We start from the raw sequence: 26,822 nt of genomic DNA on the forward strand, positions 1-26,822 counted from the left end.
GGGGTCAGAAGAGACTTTCTAGAGTGTTTGACGAAGACCTGAGTTGAGAAGGTCTCACTTATCATTATTTTAGGGAATAGTATTCCAAGCAGAGGAAACAGCAAAGGCAAAGGGTTTGAACTGTAACGGTCTTGGAACTGCACCACAGTCCCTAGAGTTAGAATAGAAAAAAAAAAAAATGGAGAGAAGAGCAGGGGTAAGGCCAGGTGGGGAAAGATAAGATAGGTTCCTGTTTGGGAAGTAGACCTGCTTGAGTAACCTACCAGACTTTGGCCTCTGACTACAAGCTTTCTTTGGCTTATCTATTAGTTACTTTTCTATTGCTGTGATGACACACCATGGCCATGGGAACTTAGAGAAGGAAGGGTTTATTTCCAGAGGGATGAGAGTCCGTGACTATCATGGCAGGGAAGAGTAGCAGCGGGCCGCCATGACAACTAGAGCTGGGAGGTGAGAGCTGAAGGCTCATATCTCGAACCACAAACAGAAAGCGGAGGCTGAACTGGGAATGGCTTTGCACCCCCAGTGGTGAACTTTTTCCAGGACAAAAAGGACATACTTCCTAAGCTTCCCCAAACAGGGGTTAGCACCTGGAGGATCAAATATTCAAATGCCCGAGAATATGAGTTGGGGGGAATCTCATTCAAACCACCATAGTTTACTTCGTGAACAGTCAAATGCTTTGTCCTGAGCTAGGCAGTGGCTAGAGACAAAAGAGAAGAGAGAAAGAAATGGTGTTAAGACAAGTGAGTGGTGTAAAGTTGTGGCGTACGTACTTGTGGGGGAGGTTTGTGTCTGTCCTTACTCTTCAGTGGCCATTGATGAGGTTGCAGGCCAGGAACCCTGTGGCCCATGGAACAGGAAAGCTAGAGTAAGTGGGCTGAACTGGTAAGCCAGTAACCGACAAAGGAGAGGCGTACTAGTAAGACTGTAGACCGGATGAAAAGGGGGCAGGCCAGTAGCTGAGAAAGAACGAGCCCAGGAAAACGTTCATGGGTCAGGATAGTAACGACACGGCTCTATAAATGACAAAGGCAGCAGACACTGCAGGGAGGCTCATTACAGTTGTCCAGCCAATTTTGAACTCAGGTTTTCTGTATTTTGAGTGTTTCTTAATAAAATGACCTGAGAGAACTTGGATCTCTGGCTTAGTATTAATTGTATTATAACCCAGTGTCACTGAACCTTGTGTTTTTCTCGGATGTGTGACTGTGGTTAAGACAGAGCTTAAAGGGAGACAGAGGCACACAAGTTCCTGCATCCCGAGCTTGCTGACCACTGAAACCATGGCGTGTGTTTTCTTCTGTTTACTTTTGTATGTGCTGTAGTTACTGTTCTATTGCTGTGAAGAGACAACATGACTAAAGCAACTTATAAAAGCATTTAATTGGGGACTTGTGTGTAGTTCCAGAGGGTAAGTCCATACCATCCTGGCAGGGGCATGGCAGAAGACAGGCAGGTATGGCACAGGAGGAGTAGCTAAGAACTTACTTCTTGTCTGCAAGTTGGAGGCAGACAAACTGGGTCTGTTGTAGACTTTTGAAACCTTAAAACCCATCTCCAGTGACATACATATCTCCTTCAACAAGGCTACACTTACTCCTTCCCTAAATAATTTCACCAGCTAGGGACCATGCATTCAAATGAAGGAGTCTGTGGAGGTCATTCCCATTCAAACCACCACAAGTATACTTTCCGCAGCTGCGGTAGCTTAAGCTCCTGTGATCCTCCAGAGAAATGTTAGTCCACCCCAGCAAAACCATAAATGCTTTCCTCCCTCTACAGAGAGCAGCTTAGCGGTCAGTGCCTACTCCTCTGCTTGAGGGCTGAAGTCCTGTCCAAAGCCATGCCTCTGTCCCACATGCTTGCCCGAGTCTGCTATTGCTGTCTCCAGGTCAAAGATCCCACCCACCACCTGTAGCATGGTGACTCAAAATCAGATGGCAGGAGGAGGTTAGTTGCAGGAAGAGGATCTTGTGGTGGATTTACAGAGCTGTCATTTCTTAGCATGACCATCTCATTAGCACTTTATAGTCAGTGTTCTGGCAGAATAAGAGGTTGACTCATATGGTCTAAGGCTATCAGGTCTTGAAAATCAAGAGTGCTGTGATTGGAAATTTCATCACCTTATTTTGCATCCTAAGGTGTTCTGTGTTTGCTTATTTCCACTTGGTGCAAACTTGAGAATGACATTAGCAGCCTCTTGCTGCCCAGTTCTGTTTTCTATTCTTTCCACTGAATTACAGACACACAGTCTTTGCTAAACAATGAATCTCCTTTTAGCAATTAGATCATTACCAAGCGTTCAGTACAAGGTGTGTGTTGTTCCAAAAGTGTACTGCATATGATGGAGGGGAATTTATATAATTTGCTGCATTTAGAATTGGCAAAGATACTATTTTATGTATTATTTTGTTAAATTTCCTTTGAAGTTGAAAAGTTGTATTTTTCAAGTTTGGAGAATAATGTGGACAATGTCTTGACTGCATAGTTGCTGATTTCTTTTATAGTATTCCAGCTTTGAACAAATTTCTTTACTAAAGATTGGGAAGCACTTTTTCTTTTATTGGGGGGTGCTTACATATTTTATATGCCTACTATGAAAATTTAAATATGAGTGAGCTTGAGTGTATAAAATCTTTTAAAATTCTGTAGTCCCTTATCCATTGCTGGTATTTGTGTAAGCTTGCTATCTTATTTGTGCATGTTCTCCCTCTATCTCTTGCTTTCAGGTTTGCTCGTGATTGCATGCAGAGAGAGTCGGGGGGGGGGAGAGGGAGAGACTGAGAGAGAGAAAGAAAAAGATAGAGAGAGAGAATTTTATATGAGTTAGCATTATATATAGTCTGATACTGAGTATTTCATGAAAGCACCTTAGACATTGTTAATACCAGGACAGGAAGGCTTACATCATCCTTACATGACTGTCTTGTGCTCTACTGAGCTCCCATAACAAACTGTCTACTACTACTGTAGGTTGTTGAGTTTCAGGCTCTTACACACTGTCAGCAGTTTGTATGCCCAGCAAGGATTCCAATGACCAGAATAAGGGTCTTTGTTTACTTGTGTAAGGGATACCACAGAGGTCACTAATTTAGGCTGTGGGCAGAGCAAGAACATCATTATGATTTTCTAGAGGTAAATACAGTCCTTTGGTGAAGGCCACTTAAATGTTTGTTAAATTAGTTTCACGGAAAAACCTCCCTTTTAACCTATCCAGGAGGAAGGTTTATACCCCTTCTAAAATATGGAGTCTGGGGAGGTGACTCAATGGATAAAGCACTTGGGACAAATTCAAGGACTGGAGTTCATATCTTTAGAGTCCATGTCAAAGCCATGTAGTCATGGGGCCATGTATAATCCCGGAACTAGTAGAGATTGGGTCCAGAGTAAGCTTCCTTGCTACACTAGTCAGAGTTGGGGAATCAGTAAGGTCTGGTTCCGTGAGAGGCCCTGCCTTGATAAATAGTGTGGAGAATAACTTCAGGTGTCCAGAAATGTGCACTCATGTGCAACTGCATACACATGGGAATACATATATACATATTTATACACCGCACTCATATACATACAAAAATTTAAAATGTAAAATGAATTAAGCTACTTTCTAGGCTTTTTTTTTCTTTTTCTGGATTTACAAATGAGTCTGTAGCCTATGCCATATCTCTCCTGTGGGTTTTGTTGTTGTTTCTAGCGAAATGAAACAAAGTTCATTTCCAGGTCGGCTTCCCCTTACTCTTCCACCCCTCTTCTTCCTAAGTGTGGACCCAGTCACCTGAGCAGTGGGAGCCCAGCAGTGTGGAGTCAAAACCCGAGTGAGCCGCCCTCCCTGACCCTTCCTTCTTCCTACAGCAGTAAAGACTGTACCTGCCTCCTGCTGTTGCTCGAGGGTTAATTGAGTCACCCTATGCAGAGCTGTTTGCAGGCTATTATTATATTATTAATAACAGTTATTTGACACAAGCATTATTTGATGGCCTTCCCCGCCTTCTTCACCACTTTTTTTGTTTTCTTAGCTGTTGAGAGTGGCAGGAAGGAGGTAGCCATTTAGGTTTTACTTTACCTATCTTATTTCTGTCTCTACCATATATCAAACATATATCCCCCTGTGATATAAGCTGGCTCCAGTCCAGATTAGGACAAGAATGTGCAAGTATAATTGCCTTAAAAATGTCTGATGAGATTTATGTGAACTTTTCTTTGTTTGTTTTGTTTGTTTGTTTCTTTTCTTTCTTGTTTTTTTGAGACAGGTTTTCTCTCTATAACCCTGACTGTCCTAGAACTTGCTCTACAGAGCAGACTGGCCTCAAATTTTAGAGATCCACCTGCCTCTGCCTCCTGGGTGTTGGGATTAAAGGCATGAGCCACCACTACCTGGCTTCTGGGAGCTTTTCAATTGGTATTAGTATTTATTTTGTATTTTATTTCAGCTATCTGTGTACAAGGATGCTTTTGGCTGTAACTAAGAGAAAATTAATATAAGTGGTTAAAAGGAATTTTCCCTTCCTATATAAAGAGGCCCTCGGGCAGGGCAAGCCAGAGTGAGGTAATCCAGTGTTGACAGTCCAGGCTTCCAGCCTTTTTCCTGTGTCATCCTCACTGAGGCACAGTGTCAGAATACCCAGAGCTATCCAGGTGGACTGATAACAGTCAGAGGCAGAAAAAAGCCGCTTCTCGTTATGTCCCTTGAAGAATGAGTATTTTCCCAGTACCTCTCTCTCAGACTTCTGTTTAAATGGATCGATACTGTGTCATAGGCTCTGGTCCATAGTAGTCACCTGCAAGGGTTGTCTTGCCGTCAGTTGGCTCAGTTGTGTCAGGTCCACTCCTATGGGTGTGGTATAGGCCATCCTTCCCAGTGGATACAGCTCTTTGAAGGATAATCCCTGAGGAAACTCTGTTAGGAAGAGTGAGGGGTTGTTTGTGGGGGTGAGTAGGTGAGGTGATGAAGCTGGAGAGGACCAACAGTGTCTGCTCCAGGCAGCTCTTAAAATTGTAGTCTAAAGTACTGTGGAACCCTTATGGAAATTAGTTGCCAATTATGACAAGTTTTTGAATACATACACATGTACATACATACATACATGTATACATATGGGGGAATTTTAAACATTTAAATAGTGTAATTAGTATGTAACTAGGGTAACAGTAAAATATGACTCTAATGTATGTAAGAAACAGAAGTACCAAAGAAGCCAAAAGAATTTTTTTCTTCTGCAAATAAGATTATGTATTGTGTAGTGGTCCCAATGAGTCTCCATTCCTTCTGAAGCCCAGGCTAGTGAAACTCGGGCACAGGGTACATGTGTATTTTCTCTTGGCCTTGGGAACACTGAATATTGGCCATTGTATTAACAGTGATAATCTCAGAGCAGGACAGCAAAAGCCTGGTTAGACCTGGTGCCTTCATTTCGTGGGTGGTCTAAAGTGCTTGTTTTGTATTATGCATTATAAATCACATATGTGCTGGATTTTTTCTTTCATATGCATTGATTTTTGTTTTGTTTAGTGTGTGTGTGTGTGTGTGTGTGTGTGTATGTGTGTATGTGTGTATGTGTGTATGTGTGTGCTTGCAGGTGCCTGCAAAGTCTAGAAGAGGGTGTCATATCTCAGAGAGCTAGAGTTATAGAAGGTTGTAGGCCACCAATGTAGGTGCTGGTAGCCTAACTCTGGTTCTTTGCAAGAGTAACAAGTACTTTTAACCTCTGAGACTTCTCTCCATCCCATAGTATAAACATTAAAAAAAAAAAAAACTTTTGTACCTAGCACATGGCTTGGTTTCAGATAAATGCGTTCAGCCGAAACAGACTAGGAATTGTGAAGGAAGACAAAGGATGGAAGGGCTGAGGACAGTGAAGGGTCCTAAAAAGACCAGGCTGGTGAGATGGCTGAGAGATGGCTCCGTGGATAAAGGCACCCACTGCCAAGTTCAGTAACCTAGGTTTGGTCCCTGGGGCCCACATGAACTGAGGAGAGAACCAACTCCTGCAAGTTGTTCTCTGATTTCCATTTTATACGCTACTACATGTAAATGCTCCTCCCAATAAATAAAAGTGTGATTAAAAAAAAAGATGGGCTATGGAAACTAAATTGGAAACCGAGGAAATGAGGACTCGAGTACAACATGGATCGTAACAAGATGGTAGATTTGAGATTTGATCCGTGGATCCAGTAGGGTTGAAGAGTTGCCGGTATCAGGGTTCAGGAGTGGGCAGGAAAGATAAAAGATGGCAGGGAATGGGAGAATGAATCACTTGAAACCAAGGCTTAGGAGGCGGGTAATCACCAGGTCGAGGCGCCGTCTGTGGGTGTGGGTGGTAGAGGTGGAGTACCTGACTTCATTAGGGATGAGGAAGCCAGGCATCATTCTGTAAATGTTGAAATGGGCCCCGACAGTTTCTGGAGAGTGTACTGGGGTGGAAGAGACAGTGTGCCACTCCAGCTGGGCTTGGGGTGGACACTGGTCTATGATGTGATGAGCAGCAAAGGAGCTCTTTGTATATGTGAGAAAGGAAGGACCAGAATGGCCTAGAAATCGTGGTGTATGTGTTATGTTAGAGTTTCAAGGTGTGTGTTTGCAGGGTGAGGGGGCAGAGAAGTGCCACACTTCATTGAGGCCAAGTATTATGTGAGTGAGGAAGGCAAAAACCTCACCTGGTGGCTGTGAGGGACATATTCTTAGGGGATGCCAGGTTTCAGGCAGAGCTGAGGGTCTGAGCTCTACTAGAAATGTGGTAGACTCGAGATTTGTTGAGTTGTACTGGCTGTAGCAGGTGGGTGCACTGTGTTAGAGACCTGGGATGAGACGGGAATATCCAGAGTGGTGTGGTGTTGGTATCTAAGATGAGGGGCGTGTGAGAAGCCTGAGGTTCTCAAGAGATGAATACAAATGAGGAAGCCTAATGTACACCTCGGGAGTGCTCCTAGACCACTGCCTCTGACTGCAGCCTTAAAGTTTCGTAGGCAGTTTATTGTTGCCACCCAAAGGAGAGGGAGCAGGTGTCTTGCAAAGAACAAGGAGGGAATTCTCCTGCTCGTGTGGGTAGAGGGGATTAAGAGAGGAGCCAGAATTGTTTTGAATATATTATTAGTTAATATCTGAATGAGTTTGGGGATGTAATTGCATATCAAAAATGTCTAGTGCCTATAATTGGGTGAGGTTGGAAGTATTGTACTACTTGAGAGTTTTACAGAAATATGAAGTCTCATGTGTTACAAAGCATACTTTTGAAACAGACTTTGGTCTTCTGATTCTTAAAGCTTCATAGAAATTGTATTTGTGTCTGAGACTAAAAAAGATATGCAGAGAAAGAGATGAGAAACAGTAGGGAGAACTAAGATGGGGTTTATTTTTGATTGGATTTTGATGCCAGCAACTGAAGAACTTGCTGTTAGCATTTGGATTTGTGGGACGCAACCCAGAATAAAAATGAGAGTTAGGGCCAGATTTGGACTACCTTGTACTTCGAACTCAAGGCTGAATTTGTGGAAGGTGTGGGCTCACTAACAGAATGTTAAATGTTGTTTTTCTTTTTGAAATTCCTTGTAATTGTTGTAATCAGAACTTAGGTTGTGTGATCCTTGTGTTTTATTTACTTTGAGAGATAAAGGGAATTGATAGCTTGGAGGAGGCACTTTGTTTTATTTTTGGAACAGGGTCCCACTCTGCAGCCTTGACTGGCCTGGAACTTGCTCAGTAGACCAGGCTGGCCTCAAATTCACAGAGATCAACCTGCCTCTGCCTCCTCCTGTGTGTTGGGATCAAAGGCATGTGAACCATTCCTGGTACATATTTTAATTTTTTAAAAGTGAGATTTTGGTTGCATTAACTCATATTTGTGCCAAGATTGTGGGTATGGTTCTAGGGTTAAAGTGTTTGCTGTGCAGTTTGTGAGGGGTCTGCAGAGCTCACATAAAGTTGGGTGTAGTGTTTATGTATAATTCCAGACCTCTTAAGGTGAGATGGGAGGCAGAGAGAGGACAGTCCCAGGAAGCTTACAGGCCAGCTCTCCTGGGGTAGGCATCAGTGAACATCCAAGATATGCTGTCTCAAACAAATTGGAAGGCAAGGACTGACAGTTGAGGCTATCCTCCGACCTGCACATGTGACTGTTGCATACAGCAGGCATAAATGTCTTTCAGTAAATAAGTGGTGATAGTTCGTCATTCTAATTATTAAGCAATTTACTTATTAAAAGTACAAGAGAAATTGATATCAATTCGTTTAAAAATCCTATAGTAGCAAGCTTAGAAGCTTTCCTGTTGAACATCTTTTTAACCAGATATCTTTCTAATATAGCAGACTTAAATAAAAGATGGTGTATAGATATGAGCTAATTTTATAAAATGAGTATTGGCAATAGTTTAAGGGATGGACACGTATATGCTTATGGTGCCTTTATTTTGAAAATTAGTAGAAGTTAATTTAAAAAATTAATAGAAATTAATTGCTGTAGAGTAGGTATCATTGCTTGTCTTGTTTTATTAATTTATTTTGTGTTTAGATGAGATTGAGTATGTTTGGGATGGTATGGCTGTGGACTTATTTTGTATTTAGGATAGAAGCCCTTGTCTTTCTTCTTAGTTAGGAATCTTTTGGACTGCTGTTGTAAGAAGTTTTGCTCTGATTTTTAAAAATAAATCACTTTCTTGTTCGCTGTGACCTTCAGTAATGCTTTTGTCTCATCCATAAAAGGGGATTAAATTATCAAGTCTCTCTGAATATCTAAGTTCTGCTGACTAATAATCTCTTCAGTGAGCATTTATTTAATGCCTATGCTTTAGGTGCCATGAGACTAAACTCTCTCTGGAGCAGGATGCACACCTGAAACCAGAAGGTGGGGAGCCAGGCTGGAGTCCCTTCCTGCTAACAGACTTGGGGAGATAAACAGAGCTAAGATAAAGGGCTATGCCTCCTTCTCTCAGTCCCTCCTGTATGGGGTATTCCCACCAGAGCCTCAGCCACATTGGTTTTAGGCCTTCTGTTCTCTGACAGTAAAGCTGCTGAGTCTGGAGAGCTTCCTGGTACAGTTGGCTTCCTCTTGTAGATAAGCTCCTGTTGTTTACCTGCCACAGTGTTTTACAGCACTTGACTGCAGGCACAGGAGGTGCTCAGATGAACCACTTGATGTCACGTGGAGTCCTTCCTGACTCAGGCTAGGATGGGGTCACTGTTGATAGAAAGTTTGTGTCAAGGTGCAGGCTGTGCTATTTGAGTGCATTTTCCCTACTCTTTTTTTTAACTGGAGGTGACAGTGTGTTGTCCTTGGGGCATCTGTGTAGTTCGCTCACTCGCTGGCCCTCCCATCAGTGAAGTTGTTTGCACCCACTTTTTCTTCTGCACTAGTGTTTCCACAGCGTTTCATAACAACCCGCTCTGACCTCAGCAGCTCCCAGGAGCCCGACCTCAACAAGCATCTATTTTTCACTCTCCTGATGTTGGGTCTGTACTGCCGAGGGCGGTTCTGCTTCTGACTGCTGATTGTCTGGGTTTGGCTCTAGCCTCTTGGGTTGGGTCCAAATGTGCTCCTGTGTTTTCTCAGTTCTCTTCAATCACTGACTACCTCAGACTTTCCCAGCCAGTACTGTTCTGTAAGCACCACTTACTGAAGCAGGCCAGGAGATCAGCCTGGAGACACTGTGAGTGGGCACAGTTTATAGGTGTGTCTAGGGGAACAAATAGTACATGACATCTTTACAACATGAAGAAAAGAGAGCACCTACCTAAGCAATTACTTAAATCATATCAGCCTCTAAGGCTAATATTGGCCAATAAAACTAATCATACTAGGCTTAAAACTAGTGACATACATTTCTGACAAAATTTTAGCCTTGTGTCTGCCTAGTTTATTGTACATTATTTTCCTTGTTCTCTATCTCCCCCACCCTCTCTCACTCTCTCTCTCTCTCTCTGTGCCTGTGATGTATTTGTATGTGTAGATACCCCCTCTGTGCGTGCCCAGAGGTTGACATTGATGTCTTTTCCTGTTGTTCATTTTCTTGAGACAAGGTTCACTCACTTTCACTGGAGCTTACTGTTGCAGCTAGGCTGGCTAGCCAGCAAGCCCCCAGATCTGACTAACTCCACCCAAAAGTGCTAGGATTATAGATGTGTGCCGCACCTGGCTTTCACATAGATGCTGGGAATCTGAACTCAGTTCTTAGGTTTGCTCGGCAAGCACTTGCTCCCCTCCCTAACCTCCAGTTTCCTTGTTCTTACCAAGTGTTTATAAATGATTGATTTGGAAAGTCACCTTGAATTCTTCACTTGCCCTTTTTCACTGTCACAAACCTATGATTTTGATCATCTGGCCTTCAGTAACATTATTCAGGTGACTGGACTAAATAGAAAATATACACAAATGCGTGTCCGGAACCAGGTGGCTCTTAGCTCTAGGATGCGGGTAAAGGATGTCTGAAGGTTCTCTATCATAGAGGATCTGGGCTTGAGCTTCCTTCGCTTCTTTTGAGTTCAGCTGGGACTCCCGAGTGGGCTACAGACTCCCCTTCATTTGGTTCTATAGGGATATGCTGAAGCAAGTTATGTTTTGACCCTTCTAACTAAAGAGCGATAGAATTGCCATTGAAAAGGATCATGTATAGAAGGAGATGGAGGGAGAATTGGCCTGGCTTCGTGGGTATGCTTGTTGGCAGTATTTACTGTTGTGTTGGGATTAAGTACTATTTAATATGGGATGGTCTTGTTAAGTATATGAATTTTTGAGTCATTGAATTTGATGGCTTCATACATAGGTGAGGTTGTGTTATTTTCTTCCTGGTGAGAGAGCTTTGCCAGGAGCTAAGTAATTATAAGAAACAGCTAACATTTATATGATGCCAACTGACATTCTACAAGCATTCTGCATATGCTTATTTTCTCTTCACCGTAGGTAGCCCTGCAGTTCAGGGACCACTGTTCGTCCTGTTTTTCAGATGAAATTGAGGAGCAATTTATCTCATTTGTCTCAGACCCTGTAGTGCTTGCAGCCAGACATAGTCTGCTCCAAAGGTTTTGCCATTAGTCTTTGCTGTCGACTTCCAGCTGGAAGTGGAGAAAAGGCTGTCAGTACAGGAGTGCAAAGTTTGATGTGCTATACAGATTATCTTTGAGAAAAAATGGGAAAGTAATGCAGTTTACTGGCTGCTGATGGTGAAGGAGTAATTAATGGTTACTTAAAGAATTTAGAACTGACCTCAAGCTCTGTAGGGATGGATGTCTGGCATTTGCTTCCCTGTGGTTTTTTGGAAATACTTGGGAGAGTTGCTGATGGTAATAAGACAGCTTCTAGCTTCATCATCAGACACAGAGGATGAGCGGAGGCCTCCGACCTGGCTCTGTCCTCACCTGTCCCTGAAGCTGTCATTCTGCTCCCCATTCTTGCTGACTGTTGCTCACTCTGCTCTGCCTGCTCACTTTGAGCACTTCCTGTTCTTTTTCCTTTGGTTTTTCTGCACATCTTCAGGGATCATTTATTTCCTCTAAATTCCTGACCTGCCTTCTAGTTTTGATTTGAAGTCAGAAACTCAGGTAGGAATTCCACCCAGGCCCGAACTTCCTAACTTTCTTGTTGTTTTGGACAGGTCAAAGGAGATCATTTAAAGGTGATCCCCACACTGCTCCACTCCTTCACAGAGTTGTAATGAGGGTAGAATAGAATAACTCATCATAATCTCATGTAAAGTGAAATGCAGACCGTAACTATATGCATTATTAATATCCCAAACTTGCCTTTGTGGGGTTGTCTACTTCTTGCTGTGGTGCCCAGCATGGGCTTCAGCCTTGGTGCTCTGGCTGTTGTTGGTTATGTTCACTTGTTCGTTGTGTTGGCTTTGACTCTTACTCTCTTTGAATTTCTGAGCACTTGACTTAAGAGTGCTATTTGGCAGTGATAGGGCACAATAAGTGAATGAATTACTCAAAAAAGCTTATCTAAAGAAAGTTTGTGGTTATAGGGGTCCCCCCACCAGCAAACCCATCCTTTATATCTCTTCTTAAAATTGGTTTTGCTAAAATTATTTTCTTTTAATCCTTTTTTTTTTTCAGGGTGCTAAATTCCAGTGCTTTCTGTAAGACCTATCTTTGTATTCTCTGGATCTTGGATTAGATGTTTAAAACATCTGGTAATCAGACTTTGTTCATTCACTTAACAAATGGGTAGTCCAGGTCATTTCCTGAGGCAGAAGGGGCAGCAGTGAACCGTGCAGGTGGAATTCCTGCCTGGGTGCAGTTTCTGTTCTTGTGAAGGTGTCAAATGATACAGATGTAGCAGGGTAGGTTGGAATTTTGGCTCATTTTAGTGCTGTCTTTGATGAGGACTCCCAGGACAGTGAGGAGTCCTGAGCTGGTGAAAATAAACTGAGTGTTTAGTAACACTATGCTTGTAGTAGTGCTATGCTTGGCTTACTGTGTACTGGATGACCTTGAAGATATCTACTTGTCCTGCCAAAGAGAGCTTTAAGCTCTTATCAAGACTGCTTGATAAGGTGACTGCTACCTGGCCTTTGGCTTCAGGAAAGCATTGTGGTCTATATGGAAGCTCTTCAGTTCTTGAGGCCTGTTTTTGTTCTGGTTGTTGGTATTTTGAATGTCTTGGAGGGACCAGGGGCCAAGGGTTCAGGTGGGAGATTTGCTGATCAGCCAGTAACCTGTCTGGGCTGTACTGATGCTTCTGTACCTGTACCTCCCTGCTAAGGGAGTGCTTTGTTTCCCTTTGGCTTCCTGAGCCTAAAGCTCTTTCACTGCAAGGAAGAAGGCAAAAGATTGGATGAAAAGTATAAAGTGACACTTGGGACATTTGTGGATTTCTTTGAGATATTAATGAGCAATCCCATTTCTGAAGATGAGGCCAAGCTAGTTATAGGATGGATGGTCTGGGAGTCACGCCAGTATCCCTAGGGGATCTAAGTGGAAAAAAGTTTGGAAACTTTGAGGAGTGTAAAGACATCCCAGAGGGTAGAGTGTAGGGCTTGAGGGGGACAGTCATGTGCAGTGGAGGTGCAGACAGGCTGGCAGTGGGTGGTGTGGTTTAGCTGACAGTGAGAGGTGACTGGGCCACCTGTTCTTAATGCTCTGGCAGAAAGGGCATTTAGTGCCAGGCTTGCCAGTGGTTTGAGCTGCAGTTAAAACATACACAGTTCTTCCTGGCAGTCTGTCTGCACCTCCACTGTATGACTTTCACCCTGTTCTTCCCCTGTTCTGGGACGTGTCCTACTGCTTCATTCCTCGGGGCATGCTGGATTCCTGAGCGAATCAGGTCTTCTCTGTTAGACACAGTCCCTGTCCTCACAGAACCTAGTCTCACTCATACATCACTAAACCCCTGATATTTTCATAAATCAGTTGAATAAAAGAAACACCCTACAACAGTCAGTGCTAAAATAATGACTACCACTTGTATACCTACAAAACAGGAAATCCTGAGAGCAACAGAACATAGATGTCATGTTGCAACAGGCAGATTCTGAATAAGGCTGTCAAGGATTCCTAGAAAGCCTGTGTTGCTCCTAAGAATGACAGTAGTCATTGGTTGGTAAAGTGCTTGCTTAGTATGTGTGATGCTCTGAATTTAATCCCTAATACCCCGTAAAGCCAGCCGGTACTGGAGAAGTGGAGGCAGGCTGGAGGATTAGAAGTTCAAGGTCATCCTCCACTATTTAGGAGGTTGGAGGACAGCTTGGGTTGAAGACCTTGTCTCTAAATAAACCAATAAGCAATCAAGTGAGTAAATCCATAGATAAGAAAGCGAAGGTGTTCCCGGTGGGCTGACACTACTTTCATCCTGGGCCTTTTTCACCAAGGTCAGTTTGTTAGCTACTAAGAGTCTACTGTTTGGTGGTGCTTTATTTTGGGCAGTAAAAATAATATGAAATTAAAAACTCATTTGAGTTTATAAACATTTTAGATGCATTTTTCTAAGAACTTGTAAAAAATTTTACATAAAAGGGCTTTCTGTGGTAACCAGAGGAAGTCAGTTCTGTAGATCCCATGCTGTTAACTATGACTTGGGCACTGCAGAGAGTGTGCCTCATGGAGTTACAGTATTAGTCAGGACTGCAAACCCAGGGAATATTATTCTGTGCAGATTGAGTGGCACCATTGGTTTCTTTTCTTGAATAATCTTTAGAATTAATTTCCCTTATATGTATAATTCTAAGGCATTAACTTCAGTAATCAGGATCTTGTAAATGGCACAATGTTGCCATCTTAGAAAAATGGACAAAGGTTTGTTGAAAGTGGATAACCTCCCCAGCTGAGGTTTTTGCCTGGGTTGAGCAGGCCCCTGGGAAGAAGGAACCTGGTGGGAATGGTAACTGTACCACTCACCTCTCTGGCATGTAGTCCCCGATCACAGCAGGAATGCATGATTCACAATATCAAGGGGGAGTGAGGGCGGGGCACCTAGGCGAGAGAAGGAAGGGGACACGCGAGCCCAGTGCATGTGACTGCAGGGATGTATTGGGAGGACGTGCTTGGTCACAGTGCCTGGAGCACTGTGGTGGTGGAGAGGGAGGGGATAAGACCTCCACCAGTGACCTCCAAAAGTCCACAGACTGTTCCCTGTCAAAGCTGCTTCTTCTATGACTCTCCATGTCTTCTTCCACCCAAAGAAACTCAACAGACCAACTCACTTTCTCCCGTCTTTTACCTGGTCTGTGAGTGTTTTCCCCCAGCAGTCCTGATGGTCTTTCATGGCCCTCACAGTTTCCTGCACATTGGTGTGGTGAGTGGCACCCCCTGTGCAGTTCTGACCTCTCTTAGGTGAATAAAAAAACGAGAATACTGTATTGTTTTTTTCTCATAAGGGAGTAAGACTAGCTTGATTTTTTTTCATTTCTGAAAATTTTTCTGAATATTTTTTTTATTTTTTGTTTTATTTTTTCTTTTCTTCCTTCTTTTCCTTTCTTTCCTTTCCTTTCCTTTCCTTTTTTCTTTTCTTTTCTTTTCTTTTTTTGAGACAGAGTTTCTCTTGACTGTCCTGGAAATAAAAATCACTTTGTAGACAAGGCTGGCTGAGATACAGCTTCTAACTTCTGAATGCTGGGATTAAAGACCTGAACCACCACACCTGGCTATATATTTATGATTTTTAATAATGAGGTAAATGCTAACTTCTCTTTTCAGATAATGTGGATGCAAGCGATCTTAAGCAGTTTTTTGAGACCAACTACTCTCAGATATATTTCATCTTCTATGAAAATTTTATAACACTGGAAAATAGTTTGAAGTTAAAAGGTAAGCATTTCTACAACTCTTTTTTTTTTTTGAGTATACAGGAGATTCCAGATATTATATTGTCTTGAGCCACAAGTTCTGCATTTTTAAACTTTCTTCCCGGGCTTTGAGACATCACTCTGGTGGGCTGGTTGACATCTTTGTTTCCCTTGAGTGTTCCCGTAAACAGGTGTTAATTGAACAACAGATGGCTAAAGGGAAAATAGAAGGAACCCACAGAAGGCATGAATTCCAAAGGGATAAATTATTTAAAGAGCAGGGGAGAAAAATAATGCAATGGACATTTAAAAAAAATCCAGATTTAAGATGAATTTGGTGGCATAAGCTATAACCCCAGAACTCTGGAGGCAGAGACAGGAAAATCATGAGTTCAAGACTCATACATAGTGGCCTACATAGTGAGACCTTGCTACAAAAAGTCAGACACAATAAAACAACTCCCGCAGCAGAATCAAATTCCATTAAGGGCGATGTGAAATGAAGTCAGGTGTCTCTTTTACCCATACCTTCCATCCTTAGAGATTTTTTTGTATTATCAATTAGTTTTGTTTGTATATGTTTTCATATTTATGCCCATATGTAAAATAGTCTTTGGAAGGCAAACCAGCTATGGGAATTTGGGTGAAGGAACTGTGTAGCTGGGAAGCCAGACTATCCTCATCCTTCTTGCTGTTTCTCCTTGAGCATTATTTGACCTATGCATGTTGGTTTCCTCCTGTCAGCAAGAAGCAGGTTAACAGATGCACTAGGATTTCAGCACAGAGCTTGGCACAAAGCACCTGGTTAGTAAGGGCCATTATTGTCTTTGCCTTTCCATTTCATGTCATCTGTTTGGGAAATTAGGGAAAACAAATGGAAATGTTTTCCCCAATCTCTTACACCAATGCAGCATACCATTCTGCTGCTAGAGTCCCCAACAAACATCAGCTGTGCCCATTAACGCCATTCAGTCTTGCTAGGCTGCAGGGAGGTAGTTTCAGATCCTGCAGGCTAAGGGCTGAGTGCCACAAGGCTGCCCCCTTTAATGCCAGTTGCAGGTTCTAGGTTGCTGCCTGTGCAGTGACAGACTGACCATAATTAAGAGTCTAATACTCTCTTCTCAGGGTGGGTTAATTTGCTAGAGGAGCTGGGAGAATGTAGGGAAACAACCGTACCTGTTTATGTTTATCGCAAAATTTTTGTTCATTTACTGTGTTGCACATGAATAATACAGATTTTAAAGGTAGCCTATGAACAGATAAAGCTCTGTGTGAAGTCTTGAAGGTCCTGATAACGGATTGCCATGGAGTTGGAGAATACTTTGCATGTACATGATACGTTCTTCACAATCTGGGAGCTCCCTTATTCAGAATCTCTTGGGTTTAATGGAGGTTTCATTATGTAGGCATGATTGGTCACTCTATTAGCCTTAGGGATGAACTCAGCCTGAAGGTTGTAGGTGGGTGGACGGAGCTGAAAGTAGAGTTTGAACGGAGAACAGCATTGCAGGTAGAGGACAGAGCCTGAGCAAAGGCAGTGTGCCTTTAGGGCATGTGTGGGGAATGTGTTTGTTTCTTTTTCTTGCAACTTAAGGTAATAGAAAGAGGTATGTAGGACATCCTATCTTGAGCATTGACTTCCAGGCTAAGGATTTGGGACTTTGCTTTTAGTTAAATCCCATAAAAACATTTACCTCTGAGACAAGTTAGTGGTGAGTGAATAGGGCCCAGAGGTGAGTTGGGGGACTGACTGGTGCTGTCACTCACGCGAGAGCTGCTAACAGAGCAAGGAGGTAATTAAGGGAGGAGAAAGAGTTCTTGTGAGACTGGATACATAGGAGAGGGAGAAGTCAAAGAACCTTTCAGGGTCCCAGTTTGACTTATGAGGTATGATTGTAGCTTCAGAAACCTTCAAGGAGAACAATATTTGGGAGGCAAGAAGATGAAGGCAGCTATGACCAGTCTGTATTTGAGGTACTTGTGGAACACAGAAGTAAGTATTGGCTGGGCAGCAGAAATATAGGTTATCTGAGCTTGGGAGAAGGGGATAGACGGCTGCTGTTGCCAAGGGAGAAAGTATATCAAGGAAAAGGGAGTCGGCAAATAAAGAGGAGAGAAATATATTAGTAGAAGGGTGTTAGGACATTGTGTTGTCACAGAAGGCCAGGGGAGAGAGTTCAAAGCATGCAAGACCAGAAAGCCTGATGATGCAGAAAGATGAGGTGCAGTGGCATTAGGAAGTGAGAGCTCATGTCTGACCTGAGAACATTTCTTGGTGAGGAACTGTCAGAACTTGATAGGTGGGCATGGGGAAGAAGGATGTAGAGCTGAGGAAAGCACCCATGGAGCTGCCATGTGTAGACTGTGCTTTAGCTGGTCGTGGGGAGGGTTGCTATGGACTGTACCTTACTACCTGTAGGCAGTCCGAAGAGAGAGAGCAGATAGAGTGGAGAAGGGGGTGGGGGTAAAGTGAACAGTAGAGAGACAGAGATGAGTGCAGAGTGGCCTTTTCTGTCTAATGAGAAAAGCTAGAGGACGAATGTAGACAGACTTTTTGGTTGGCAGGAAAGAAAAACTGAAGGGCTTCCCGAGGTACCCCAATTGCTGTGATCAAACAGAAGTGTGTGGAGGAGAAGGGCTATGGACTCAGGGTTCAGTGGCCTCTGGTATGCAGCAGGGGACTCAGAGTCTTACCAAGAGCTTGGGGCTCTAGCCCACATCAGATGGCGCAGTAGCCTGTGCCAGGGACGCCAGCGTGTGCTTTTCTTAAGGTGTTTCTCAGTTTCCATCTCCAATTTAAGCTGGTATAAATCTTGAACTTAAGAAAATTTATTTTGGCCCCAAGCGTAGATATGCTAAATGTGAAATGATCTGTATTTACTTTGCTAGTTTTGCTCTACTCTACTTTGGTTTACTTTGGTTTGGAGGAGAAAAGGGTCATGTTTTTTTGCAATTAAAATAGCAATTAGCTGAGTGTGGTAGCTCAAGCCTTAACCCCAGCATTCAGGTGAAAACCGGAGAATGGATCTCTGTGAGTTCAAGGCCAGCCAGGTCTATATAGTGAGTTTGAAATTTGCCAAAGCTACCTAGTAAAACCTTGTTGCAGTATACATGTGTGTGCGTGCACACACACACACACACCAAAATAAAAACAAAATAGCAATGAAAAAATTAAAATATCAGATTTAAAAATAAGCCAACTGTCCAAAATATTTTGTCATAACTCATTTTCCCTTCTTTCCTCCTCTTTTTTTCACCTTTTTTACGTCTATTCTTTTAGAAAGTAGTAGTATTCAAAATTGTATCAGTGGGGCTGGAGAGATGGCTCAGAGGTTAAGAGCATTGCCTGTTCTTCCAAAGGTCCTGAATTCAATTCCCAGCAACCACATGGTGGCTCACAACTATCTCTAATGGGGTCTGGTGCCCTCTTCTGGCCTGCAGGCATACACACAGACAGAATATTGTCTACATAATAAATAAATATTTTAAAAAAACCAAACTGTATCAGTTAGTTTGTGCAGTATGAAAAATCACTCCCAAATTTAATGTCTTAAAACAACCACCATTCCATGTGTGGTTCTCTAGGTCTGCTGCGGAGTTTTTCTGGCTTAGTCTAGCTTCTGCTCCATGGTCAGCTGTTTTGAACGGCCTCACTCACATGTCTTACAATTGACCAGAATGTCTTACTTCTCCATGTGGAGATTCATTATCCAGCAGGCGGGCCAGATTGAATTCCTTTACAGGATGGCCTCAGAGTCTCAGGATCAGCCAAAACGCCTCACATCTGCTAGTGTCACATTGGTCAAAGGCTATTGTGAGTCAGTTCAGATTCAAGGGAAGGAGACATCTGCTTATGGTAGGGAAAAGACTGTGCCCCATCTTGGAAACTCTCCCAAAGATTCAATGATAACCAATAGGAACAGTGGGAGATTTTTGGAAGCTCTTGCTTTTAGTGCAGTCTGCATTGGAGTGCAATAAAGAAAGCGAACCCCCACCCCACCACCAAGAGAAGAAAAAGAAATGTTTACTAGGAATAAGGAAATCACTTTATGGTAACTTCAGGTTTTCAGTTATTCAGGACAAAACCTTGGAGATGCTGGCTGTTTTCAGAATGTATCATTGGCCTGTCTCCTTGCCTATACTGATTATTTAGACTGGCACTAGCCTTAGGAAGGGTCTTCTCACTTCCATTCTTGTGCTTTCTCTACCCCAAGTTTCTTTTCAGAATAGTAGCTGAAGCCGCGACTCACACAATCACTGTGAAAAGTCCTCAGTGGCTTCTCATTCTCAAATCACTGTAGTGACTTTATCTGATCTGCCTTCCTTTGCTGCACCTACTCTCTAAACTCATCTGCTCAAATCTTCCCCATCTTTGCTCTAGCCTCCAGGTCCTTCTGGCTGTTTTCTGACTGCTCAGCTGCAGGGACTTTGTCTGGTCCACTCTCCCTGCCTGGGGTGTGACTCCCTCATATTTCTGTAGAGCTTGCTTCTTTGCCCGTTGTACATCTTTGCCTAGTTGTCGCTTTTCCAGCAAAGTATTTCCCAACTTCCCAAGGCAGAATTGCATATTGGTTTTAGTATTCCTCATTTGCTTTTGATCATGGGTTTCCTAACTTATTTATAGTTTGCCTTCTACTGTCAAAATGTAATCTTCCCCAGAGTAGGGAGTGTTGTTTATTTGGTTTATTCCTTTGTCCCCTGGGCCCAGCAGAATTCCTGAGAAACAGACAGTTTTTAGTATTTGTAAATGAGAATTCAGTTAGGTCAGGAGCCTGCAACTGATAGCTTACTTGACTTTTGTTTTGTCCTTGTTGTTGAGACAGGGTTTTGCTGTGAAGCCCAGGCTGGCCTTGAGTGCCTGGTGACTCTTGACCTCCTACGCTAACAGTATTACAGTCGTGAACCACCATGCCCCGCTGGACTGGTTGGATACAGTCATCTCCCTTCATTTATGTACAGCCTGTAGCAACAGAGTCAGATAGTTGCAAGAGATCTGAAAAGCCTAAAATATTTACTATCTGCTGATTCTTAAGTTAGATGACTTAAGCTACATGCTTAGCACAATGTCTGGGACATACTATAGACAATAAATGATAATTCCTGCTAGAGGCAGATAGTACATTTTTTATATTACTGATTAATATTATCAAAAGGGCATTGTGGGTCTGTGAATGTAGTTCAGTTGATAGAGTACTTTTCTATCCGAGTTTGATTCCAGCACCACATAAAACTAAGTATGGTAGCACACCTTTTGTAATCTAATTTTAGTACTTGGGAGGTAGAGGCAGGAGAATCAAAATTTCAAGGTCATCTTTAGTACACATCAGGTTGGAGGCCAATCTGAGCAACAACAAGACCCTATCTCAAAAAAAGAAAAAATGAAGTGTGAAATTGTGTAATGAAGGAGACAGATTCTTGTCTATAGATGTCATGTTCTTGCTTGTTAATATTATCATGGTTTGCCCTGCACGTTTTTACCATAATTTGAGCTGGTGAGTACCTAGTTAAGAAACAAACTTTAGAAAACATGGACGCTATAAGAGAGTAAGAGGTGGCTGTGGGTGACATGGACCCCATGTACCAACTCAGGACCCTCCTTCTAGCAGTGCTCCCCCGGAGTGTCTGTCGGTAGTTTGTTTCTAATGCATGTCTACAGCATGTGAGATGCCTTTCAGCAATCATGTATGAGATTCTAAAGCTTAAGTGCTAGCATGTTGACTCATTTTTTTTCTTAATTTCCAGGGAATAATAAGTCACAAAGGGAGGAGCTGGACTCCATCCTCTTTCTTTTTGAAGTAAGTTTTGGTACTATTATTATTATCACTACTTGTTATTATTTTAGCTTTTAAAATTCTTGTTAAAAATACAATACTTTATTTGAGCCTTCATTTTACCTGAAGACAAATAGAAATGGCTGTGCATGTACCTTGCCCTCTCCCTACTTTTACAACAGATACTGCTAAAAGTGTTCATATGATTTTTCTTTTAAAAAATGTACTAAAGTGTTGCTTGTGTGACCAACTAGATGTAAACATACTAGTTGGACGAGAAACACATTCTAAATAGTAATAAGCTATTGCTGTTTTCCTTTCCATATGTACTTTCATGTGAGTTTTACATAAATGTCCTATGTCCCCAAACTGCAGGTGATATACAGAAACTCAGTTTTTCCACATATATATGTAATATTTTAAAACTTATGTGTATGGGTGGGGGTGTATTGGCTACATTTGTGTCTGTGCACCAGATGTTCAGTGCCCTTGGAGACTAAAAGAGGTGTCAGATTGCTGAGGATGGAGTTACAGATGATTGTTAGCTGTCTGGTGTGTGCTGGGATCATACCTGGGTTCTCTTGAAGAGCAACTACTGACGGGGTTTTTGCATATCTATGTCTCTGTGTACGTAGGTAGTCTTTAAAGCTGGAACGATGTTTGCCTGTATGTTTTTTTAATTAAGTTAGATTTTATTTGGGTATATGTGCAGAATTGTGCTGCAGGTGTACCCCACAGCAAGCATGTGAATATCTGCTATAGTAAATTCTCCCCTTTTACCATGTGGGTCCCAGGGATTGAACTCGGGCTGTCAGGCTTGATAGAGTGGGTCTTTACCTGGTGAACCATTTTGCCAACCTCTTGGCAGTGTCTTTGCTTTTGAATGTTTTTGAGACAGGGTCTCTTCATGTATCCTTAGCTGTCCTAGAACTCTATGTAGACCAGGCTGGTCTTGAACTTGAGGAGATATGCTACCACATCCAGCTTTTGGCAATAAAATTCTTCTTGCTCAAATGTACTAGGCAGGTGCTAGATTATGAACACCAGAAGAACTAGACTCAGAAATGAATTACAAGTTCTTTCTTTTTAATTCTTTTTTTTTTTCTGAGACAGGGTCTCTCTACATAGCCCTGGCTGTCCTAGAACTCTTTGTGTAGACCAGGCTGGCCTTGAACTCACAGAGATCCACCTGCCTCTGCTTCTTAAATGCTAAAATTAAAGGTGTGTGCCATTGTGCCTGGCTTATAAATTAAGAAAAACATTTGCTTACTTATTTGGTGTGTTTGTGTACATTTCACAGTGCATGTGTGGAGGTCAGAGGGTGGAGTTCTATCCGTTCACCAAGTGGGTTCTGGGAGCAAACTCAAGCACTTTTATAGACTGAACCACACAGTGGATCCCTGGATTATAAATTCTCAATGTTAGTTACTCATAGTTTGAAGCAATATGTGCATAGTTTGATCTAAGAAGATAAACTGAAGCTGGGCAGTGGTGGTGCACACCTTTAATCTCAGCACTCGGAGGCAGAGGCAGGTGGATCTCTGCGTTTGAGGCCAGCCTGGTCTACAGAGTGAGTTTTAGCACAGCCAGGGCCACACAGAGAAACCCTGCCTCAAAAACATACAAACAAACAAACAAACAAATGAAAAGTGTATGTGGGTAGGTGTGTATACATGCATACACACCTGTAAAGAGCAGAAATCAACTCTCGGTGTTGTTCTTCAGGAATCACTGTGGGTTTTTTGTTTGTTTTTGAGCCAGGGTTTCTTACTGGAACCCAGAGTTCCCTTATCCAGCTATGCTGGCTGATCAGAAAGCTCTAGAATCTTCCTATCTCTGCCTTCTCAGGACTGGGATTACAAGCAGGCTCACCATGTTTGCTTGTGTGGAAAGGACTTTACTAATTAAGTTACCTCCCCAGCCCAGAGAAGAAAAATGTATGACTGTAAGTCAGTCCAAATGTGCAGACCTGGCTGGAGGGGAGGCTGGGAAAGAGAAACTCTATGGGAGAATTGAGTGGAGTAAAGTATGGCATGGGACATTTCCAGCCCAGGACTTGGTTGTGGCAGGTGTGGATTGCTCCCCTTCCATGGGGCAATAGGCACTGATCCATTACATTATTTTGTCGTGGTTATTGTATTTCCTGTTGTTACCCTGCAGTGAATGCAAAGAAATTATTTTTATCAAGGGCATTAATTAAACCCATTGCTTAAATCAGTTAACTATCATTTGTTTCACTAATTTTATTTATTTCTATAACAAGGGATGAATTTACTAAAGAATCTATAGCATATTTTTACATTACAAAGCATAATAAAAAGCCTGTGTCCTTGCTGGGCACTGGTGTGACTCATGCCTTTAATCCAGCACTTGGGAGGCAAAGGCTAGTGGATTTTCATGAGTGTAAGGCCAGCCTGGTCCACAAAGTGAGTTTCAGGACAGCCAGGATTGTTACTCAGAGATCCCTGTCCTGAGAAGAAGAAAAGTATAGTAGTATATTACCAGGCTGGAGGATGGTCCAGTGGGTAAAGCACTTGTCACACAAGCCTGACACTCTGTGTTGGGATTCCATTTGGAAAGCCAAATAAGGTAGAGGAGGTGTCTACAATCCCAGCATATCCCGGGGTTAGGAATTTAACTCAGTGGTAGAACACTTGACTAACAAGGACAAGACCCTGGATTCAGTCTTCAGCTCCAGAAGAAAAATAAAATAAAAGGAAAAAAAAAAATCCAGCATAACTCTCCTGGGAATAGGGCAGTGAGACAGGAGAGTTGCTGGAAGCTCTCAGGCTAGCGAACAGGTGAACAGGAAAGACCTGCCTTAATCCAGGTACAAGATGAAGACTGATATCTGAGGTTGTTCTTTGACCTCTGAATGTATGTCATAGTTGGTGTTTGCTTGCACACACATACACACACACCACGGGTACATATACTCTTGAGTAATTTGGTTTGTAGTTTTTGGTTTTGAGTGTAACAGAAGGATCATTATGGCATTCAGTCACTTGTGACTTGTCTAGTGCTCCTAGAATTATTTCTTTTCTTTTCCGAGACAGGGTTTTTCAGTGTTATAGCTCAGGCTGTCCTAGAACTAGCTCTTGTAGACCAGGCTGGCCTCGAATTCACAGAGATCCTCCTGCCTCTGCCTCTAGAGTGCTGGGATTAAAGGCGTACACCACCACTACCCAGCTCCCAGCATTATTTCTAATAGTTATTCTACAGCTTAAAATTTAGTTCCAAATTAAAATCATTCATGCAGTAGGTAGATATGACTTATCCAGTTTCCACATTTTGTTTATAGGGATGTTTGTTTTCTTTGATGGTCTGTGGATAATGGGCAGCCTTTACAGTAGTCTGTGTTTTCACTTATTGCACTGGCTCAGCCCTTTGCTAGTTACATTTGCAGTAGAAGTGATAAAAATAATCATTATGTAATTATCCTAAAGAGTTTCACTCATATTGATGCTTCACCAATAAGACCAATATATTCTCTAATTTTTAGTAGCTACTCTGTCAGATGACATAAACTTGTTTCTATTTTTAGTTTTGTCAGATTATTTGAAAAATATAGATGGGTTTTTAAATTTTCAATTTTTTTCTCTGCATTAATACATGATGACTCTTGAATCTTCCAATTTTAAATCTTTCAGGGACTGATACTTTGCATTTAAGGATTTGTATTTTTTGTGTTTTTAGGTAATTTTTAATTTTTACATATTTAAACTTTTCATATATTTTGATCATATTCCTTCCCTTACTGTAACTCTTTCCAGATCCTCCCCTTTCCCTACCTAACCAACTTCATGTTCTTTCTTTTCCCTAAAAAAAAGGGGGGGGGCACTCCCCCACCTCAAGCAGCAACAGTAACAGAATCCCAAGAACCATGGGGATTGTTTTGTGTTGGATAGCTACTCCTGAGTGTGAGGCCTGCCCTGGAATGTGGTTGGTTGAAGCAAATTCATTTTTCCTCTTTTTGCAGATATCAGTTGCAAATAGCTTATTGGTTAGAGGTAATTCTAATATCCAAAGTACTTAGTAGTTTAAATCTGTTGGTTATCTTTTCCAACACAGTGGCTTCTTTTTCTTCATCTTCTTTTTTGTTTTTGCTTCTGTTATGAACTCAATATGAATCACACAGATTTAATTTCTGTTAAGCCTTTCTTTTTCTAGATGGATTTGTTTCAGCTTTTGACAGGAATTTGGGAGTAGTTTCAATTAGAATTCTTTTATATTCCTTTGAGGGTTACTAATGGGATCTCAGGTTGAATATCCAGAACTTCTGAGGGTAGGGCTCAGGGACTAGAAGGACCCGACATCTCTCCAGTATAGTGTTGGCATGAGAATATGCTCTTTGGCTTCTGCATTCTTCTTTGCTTGTAGATCACAGGTCTTTCTGCTACCCCTTTTCCTTTTCTTTTCTTGCTTCTGTCTCTTCTACTATTTTTTGTTTGTTTATAGTTTCCCCGAGTCCTCAAAACCGTGCACTGCTTTGAGAGTTATATTTGTTGTTGTTCCTTTTTGACACTAGTTGTTCCAAAGGTAGGAAGCCTTCAGAGTTCTGAGTCCTAATCCTCCCACAAAGGAAGTTTGATGCCTTCTTTCCTGTCCAGAAATTCCTCACCAGGGAGGAAGCTATTAGTGATACATTACTATTTACATTTCCTTATATAGAAGAACAAATATATATTATTCAAAGCTTCATAAAACTTTCACTTTGCATAGCAAATATGGGTGAATGATGCACTTGCATTTCTTTTGATAATGCTGTATGCTCTGCTCTAGCTTTATAAGTAATTTGTATGTTTCATTCTGGGCACTAAGCAACTTCATTGCTGCTTTCTACATTAGAAGTGGTTTATGAGGGCTCTGAGTTGAATCTACTTAAATCAACATGTAAATAACTGAGAAAGGCTCCTTTTAGAAGAGGTAGAGTTATTGATATGTTAAATTACAGAGGTGATCCTGTGCAGGACTATTCTATAAATAAGAAAAAGGTTGGAAGAAAGTCGAGAAGTAATAAAGTCACGGAGGAGGGACTGTGAGAGAGCTACACCTTGCCTTGGCAACGGAAGCAGTAGTTTTACAGTGTTGTCATCTGTTGGACAGTACAGTGTCTGGTGAAGTTAGTGGCGGACAACTAAGGTTGGTAGCTCAGGTCATAAGTTCCAGGCTGTGGATGATTGCACAGAGACGAAATCTGTTTGCCTTTACTTCCAGCATATGTCCCTCTGGAATTTACAAAGCCTGTATGTGTTCTGGCACTAATATTCTATCCCCCGCCGCCTCCACACCCACATCCACACACCCATACCTACACACATCACAAAGTTTGAAATTGTGGGTAAATTCAACCCTTGATTTTCAGAATCTTTATTCAAAATTTTACCAAAATTATCTCCCAGATTAAACCTCATTTTGATCTTGTCATTATCTTTCTGGACATCAAAATGGGGTCTTTATAGTCTATAAAATGAGACCGAGCTGGTCTGCCCTCCAGAGTCCTTCATCCCCTGGGTGGCCGTGGAGCTTTCCTCCGTCCACATCTGCCATTGTCCCTCTTTGGGACAGGGTCCCTCAGCTCCAGGCTTCTTTGCCATGCACTTCTGCCTTTTAGATGACGTGCGTTTCTTTCCAGGGACTTTAACCCTTTTTTTCTGGTCCTGTTCAAACTCACTGAATTCTTCTGGCGAATGTTGCTGGGGTGAGGGGTCGGGAGTGCTCATTCTTCTAGTGAACTTGTGTAGTAAGCCACAGTGTGTGACCATTTGTTTGTTATCCCTTAATGTGGCTATGCCACTGCCTCTTAATGAGGCCATGAAGTTCCCCAACTCCAGCAGCCAT

The 26,822-nt window shown here is 42.2% G+C and overlaps 1 protein-coding gene across 2 annotated transcripts in view; it reads left to right on the plus strand.

Moving 5' to 3' along the window:
• Positions 1–26,822, plus strand: part of Ralgapa2 (Ral GTPase activating protein catalytic subunit alpha 2) — a 264,147-nt gene that overhangs the window by 14,259 nt on the left and 223,066 nt on the right. For both annotated transcript variants that reach the window (XM_038329480.2, XM_038329479.1), the window contains exons 2-3: positions 15,122–15,232; positions 20,953–21,005. In XM_038329480.2, coding sequence (XP_038185408.1) covers positions 15,122–15,232; positions 20,953–21,005 — 164 coding nt within the window. The remainder of the gene's footprint in view (positions 1–15,121; positions 15,233–20,952; positions 21,006–26,822) is intronic.

Source organism: Arvicola amphibius, chromosome 5 (assembly GCF_903992535.2).
Source record: "Arvicola amphibius chromosome 5, mArvAmp1.2, whole genome shotgun sequence".
Lineage (NCBI taxonomy): Eukaryota > Metazoa > Chordata > Mammalia > Rodentia > Cricetidae > Arvicola > Arvicola amphibius.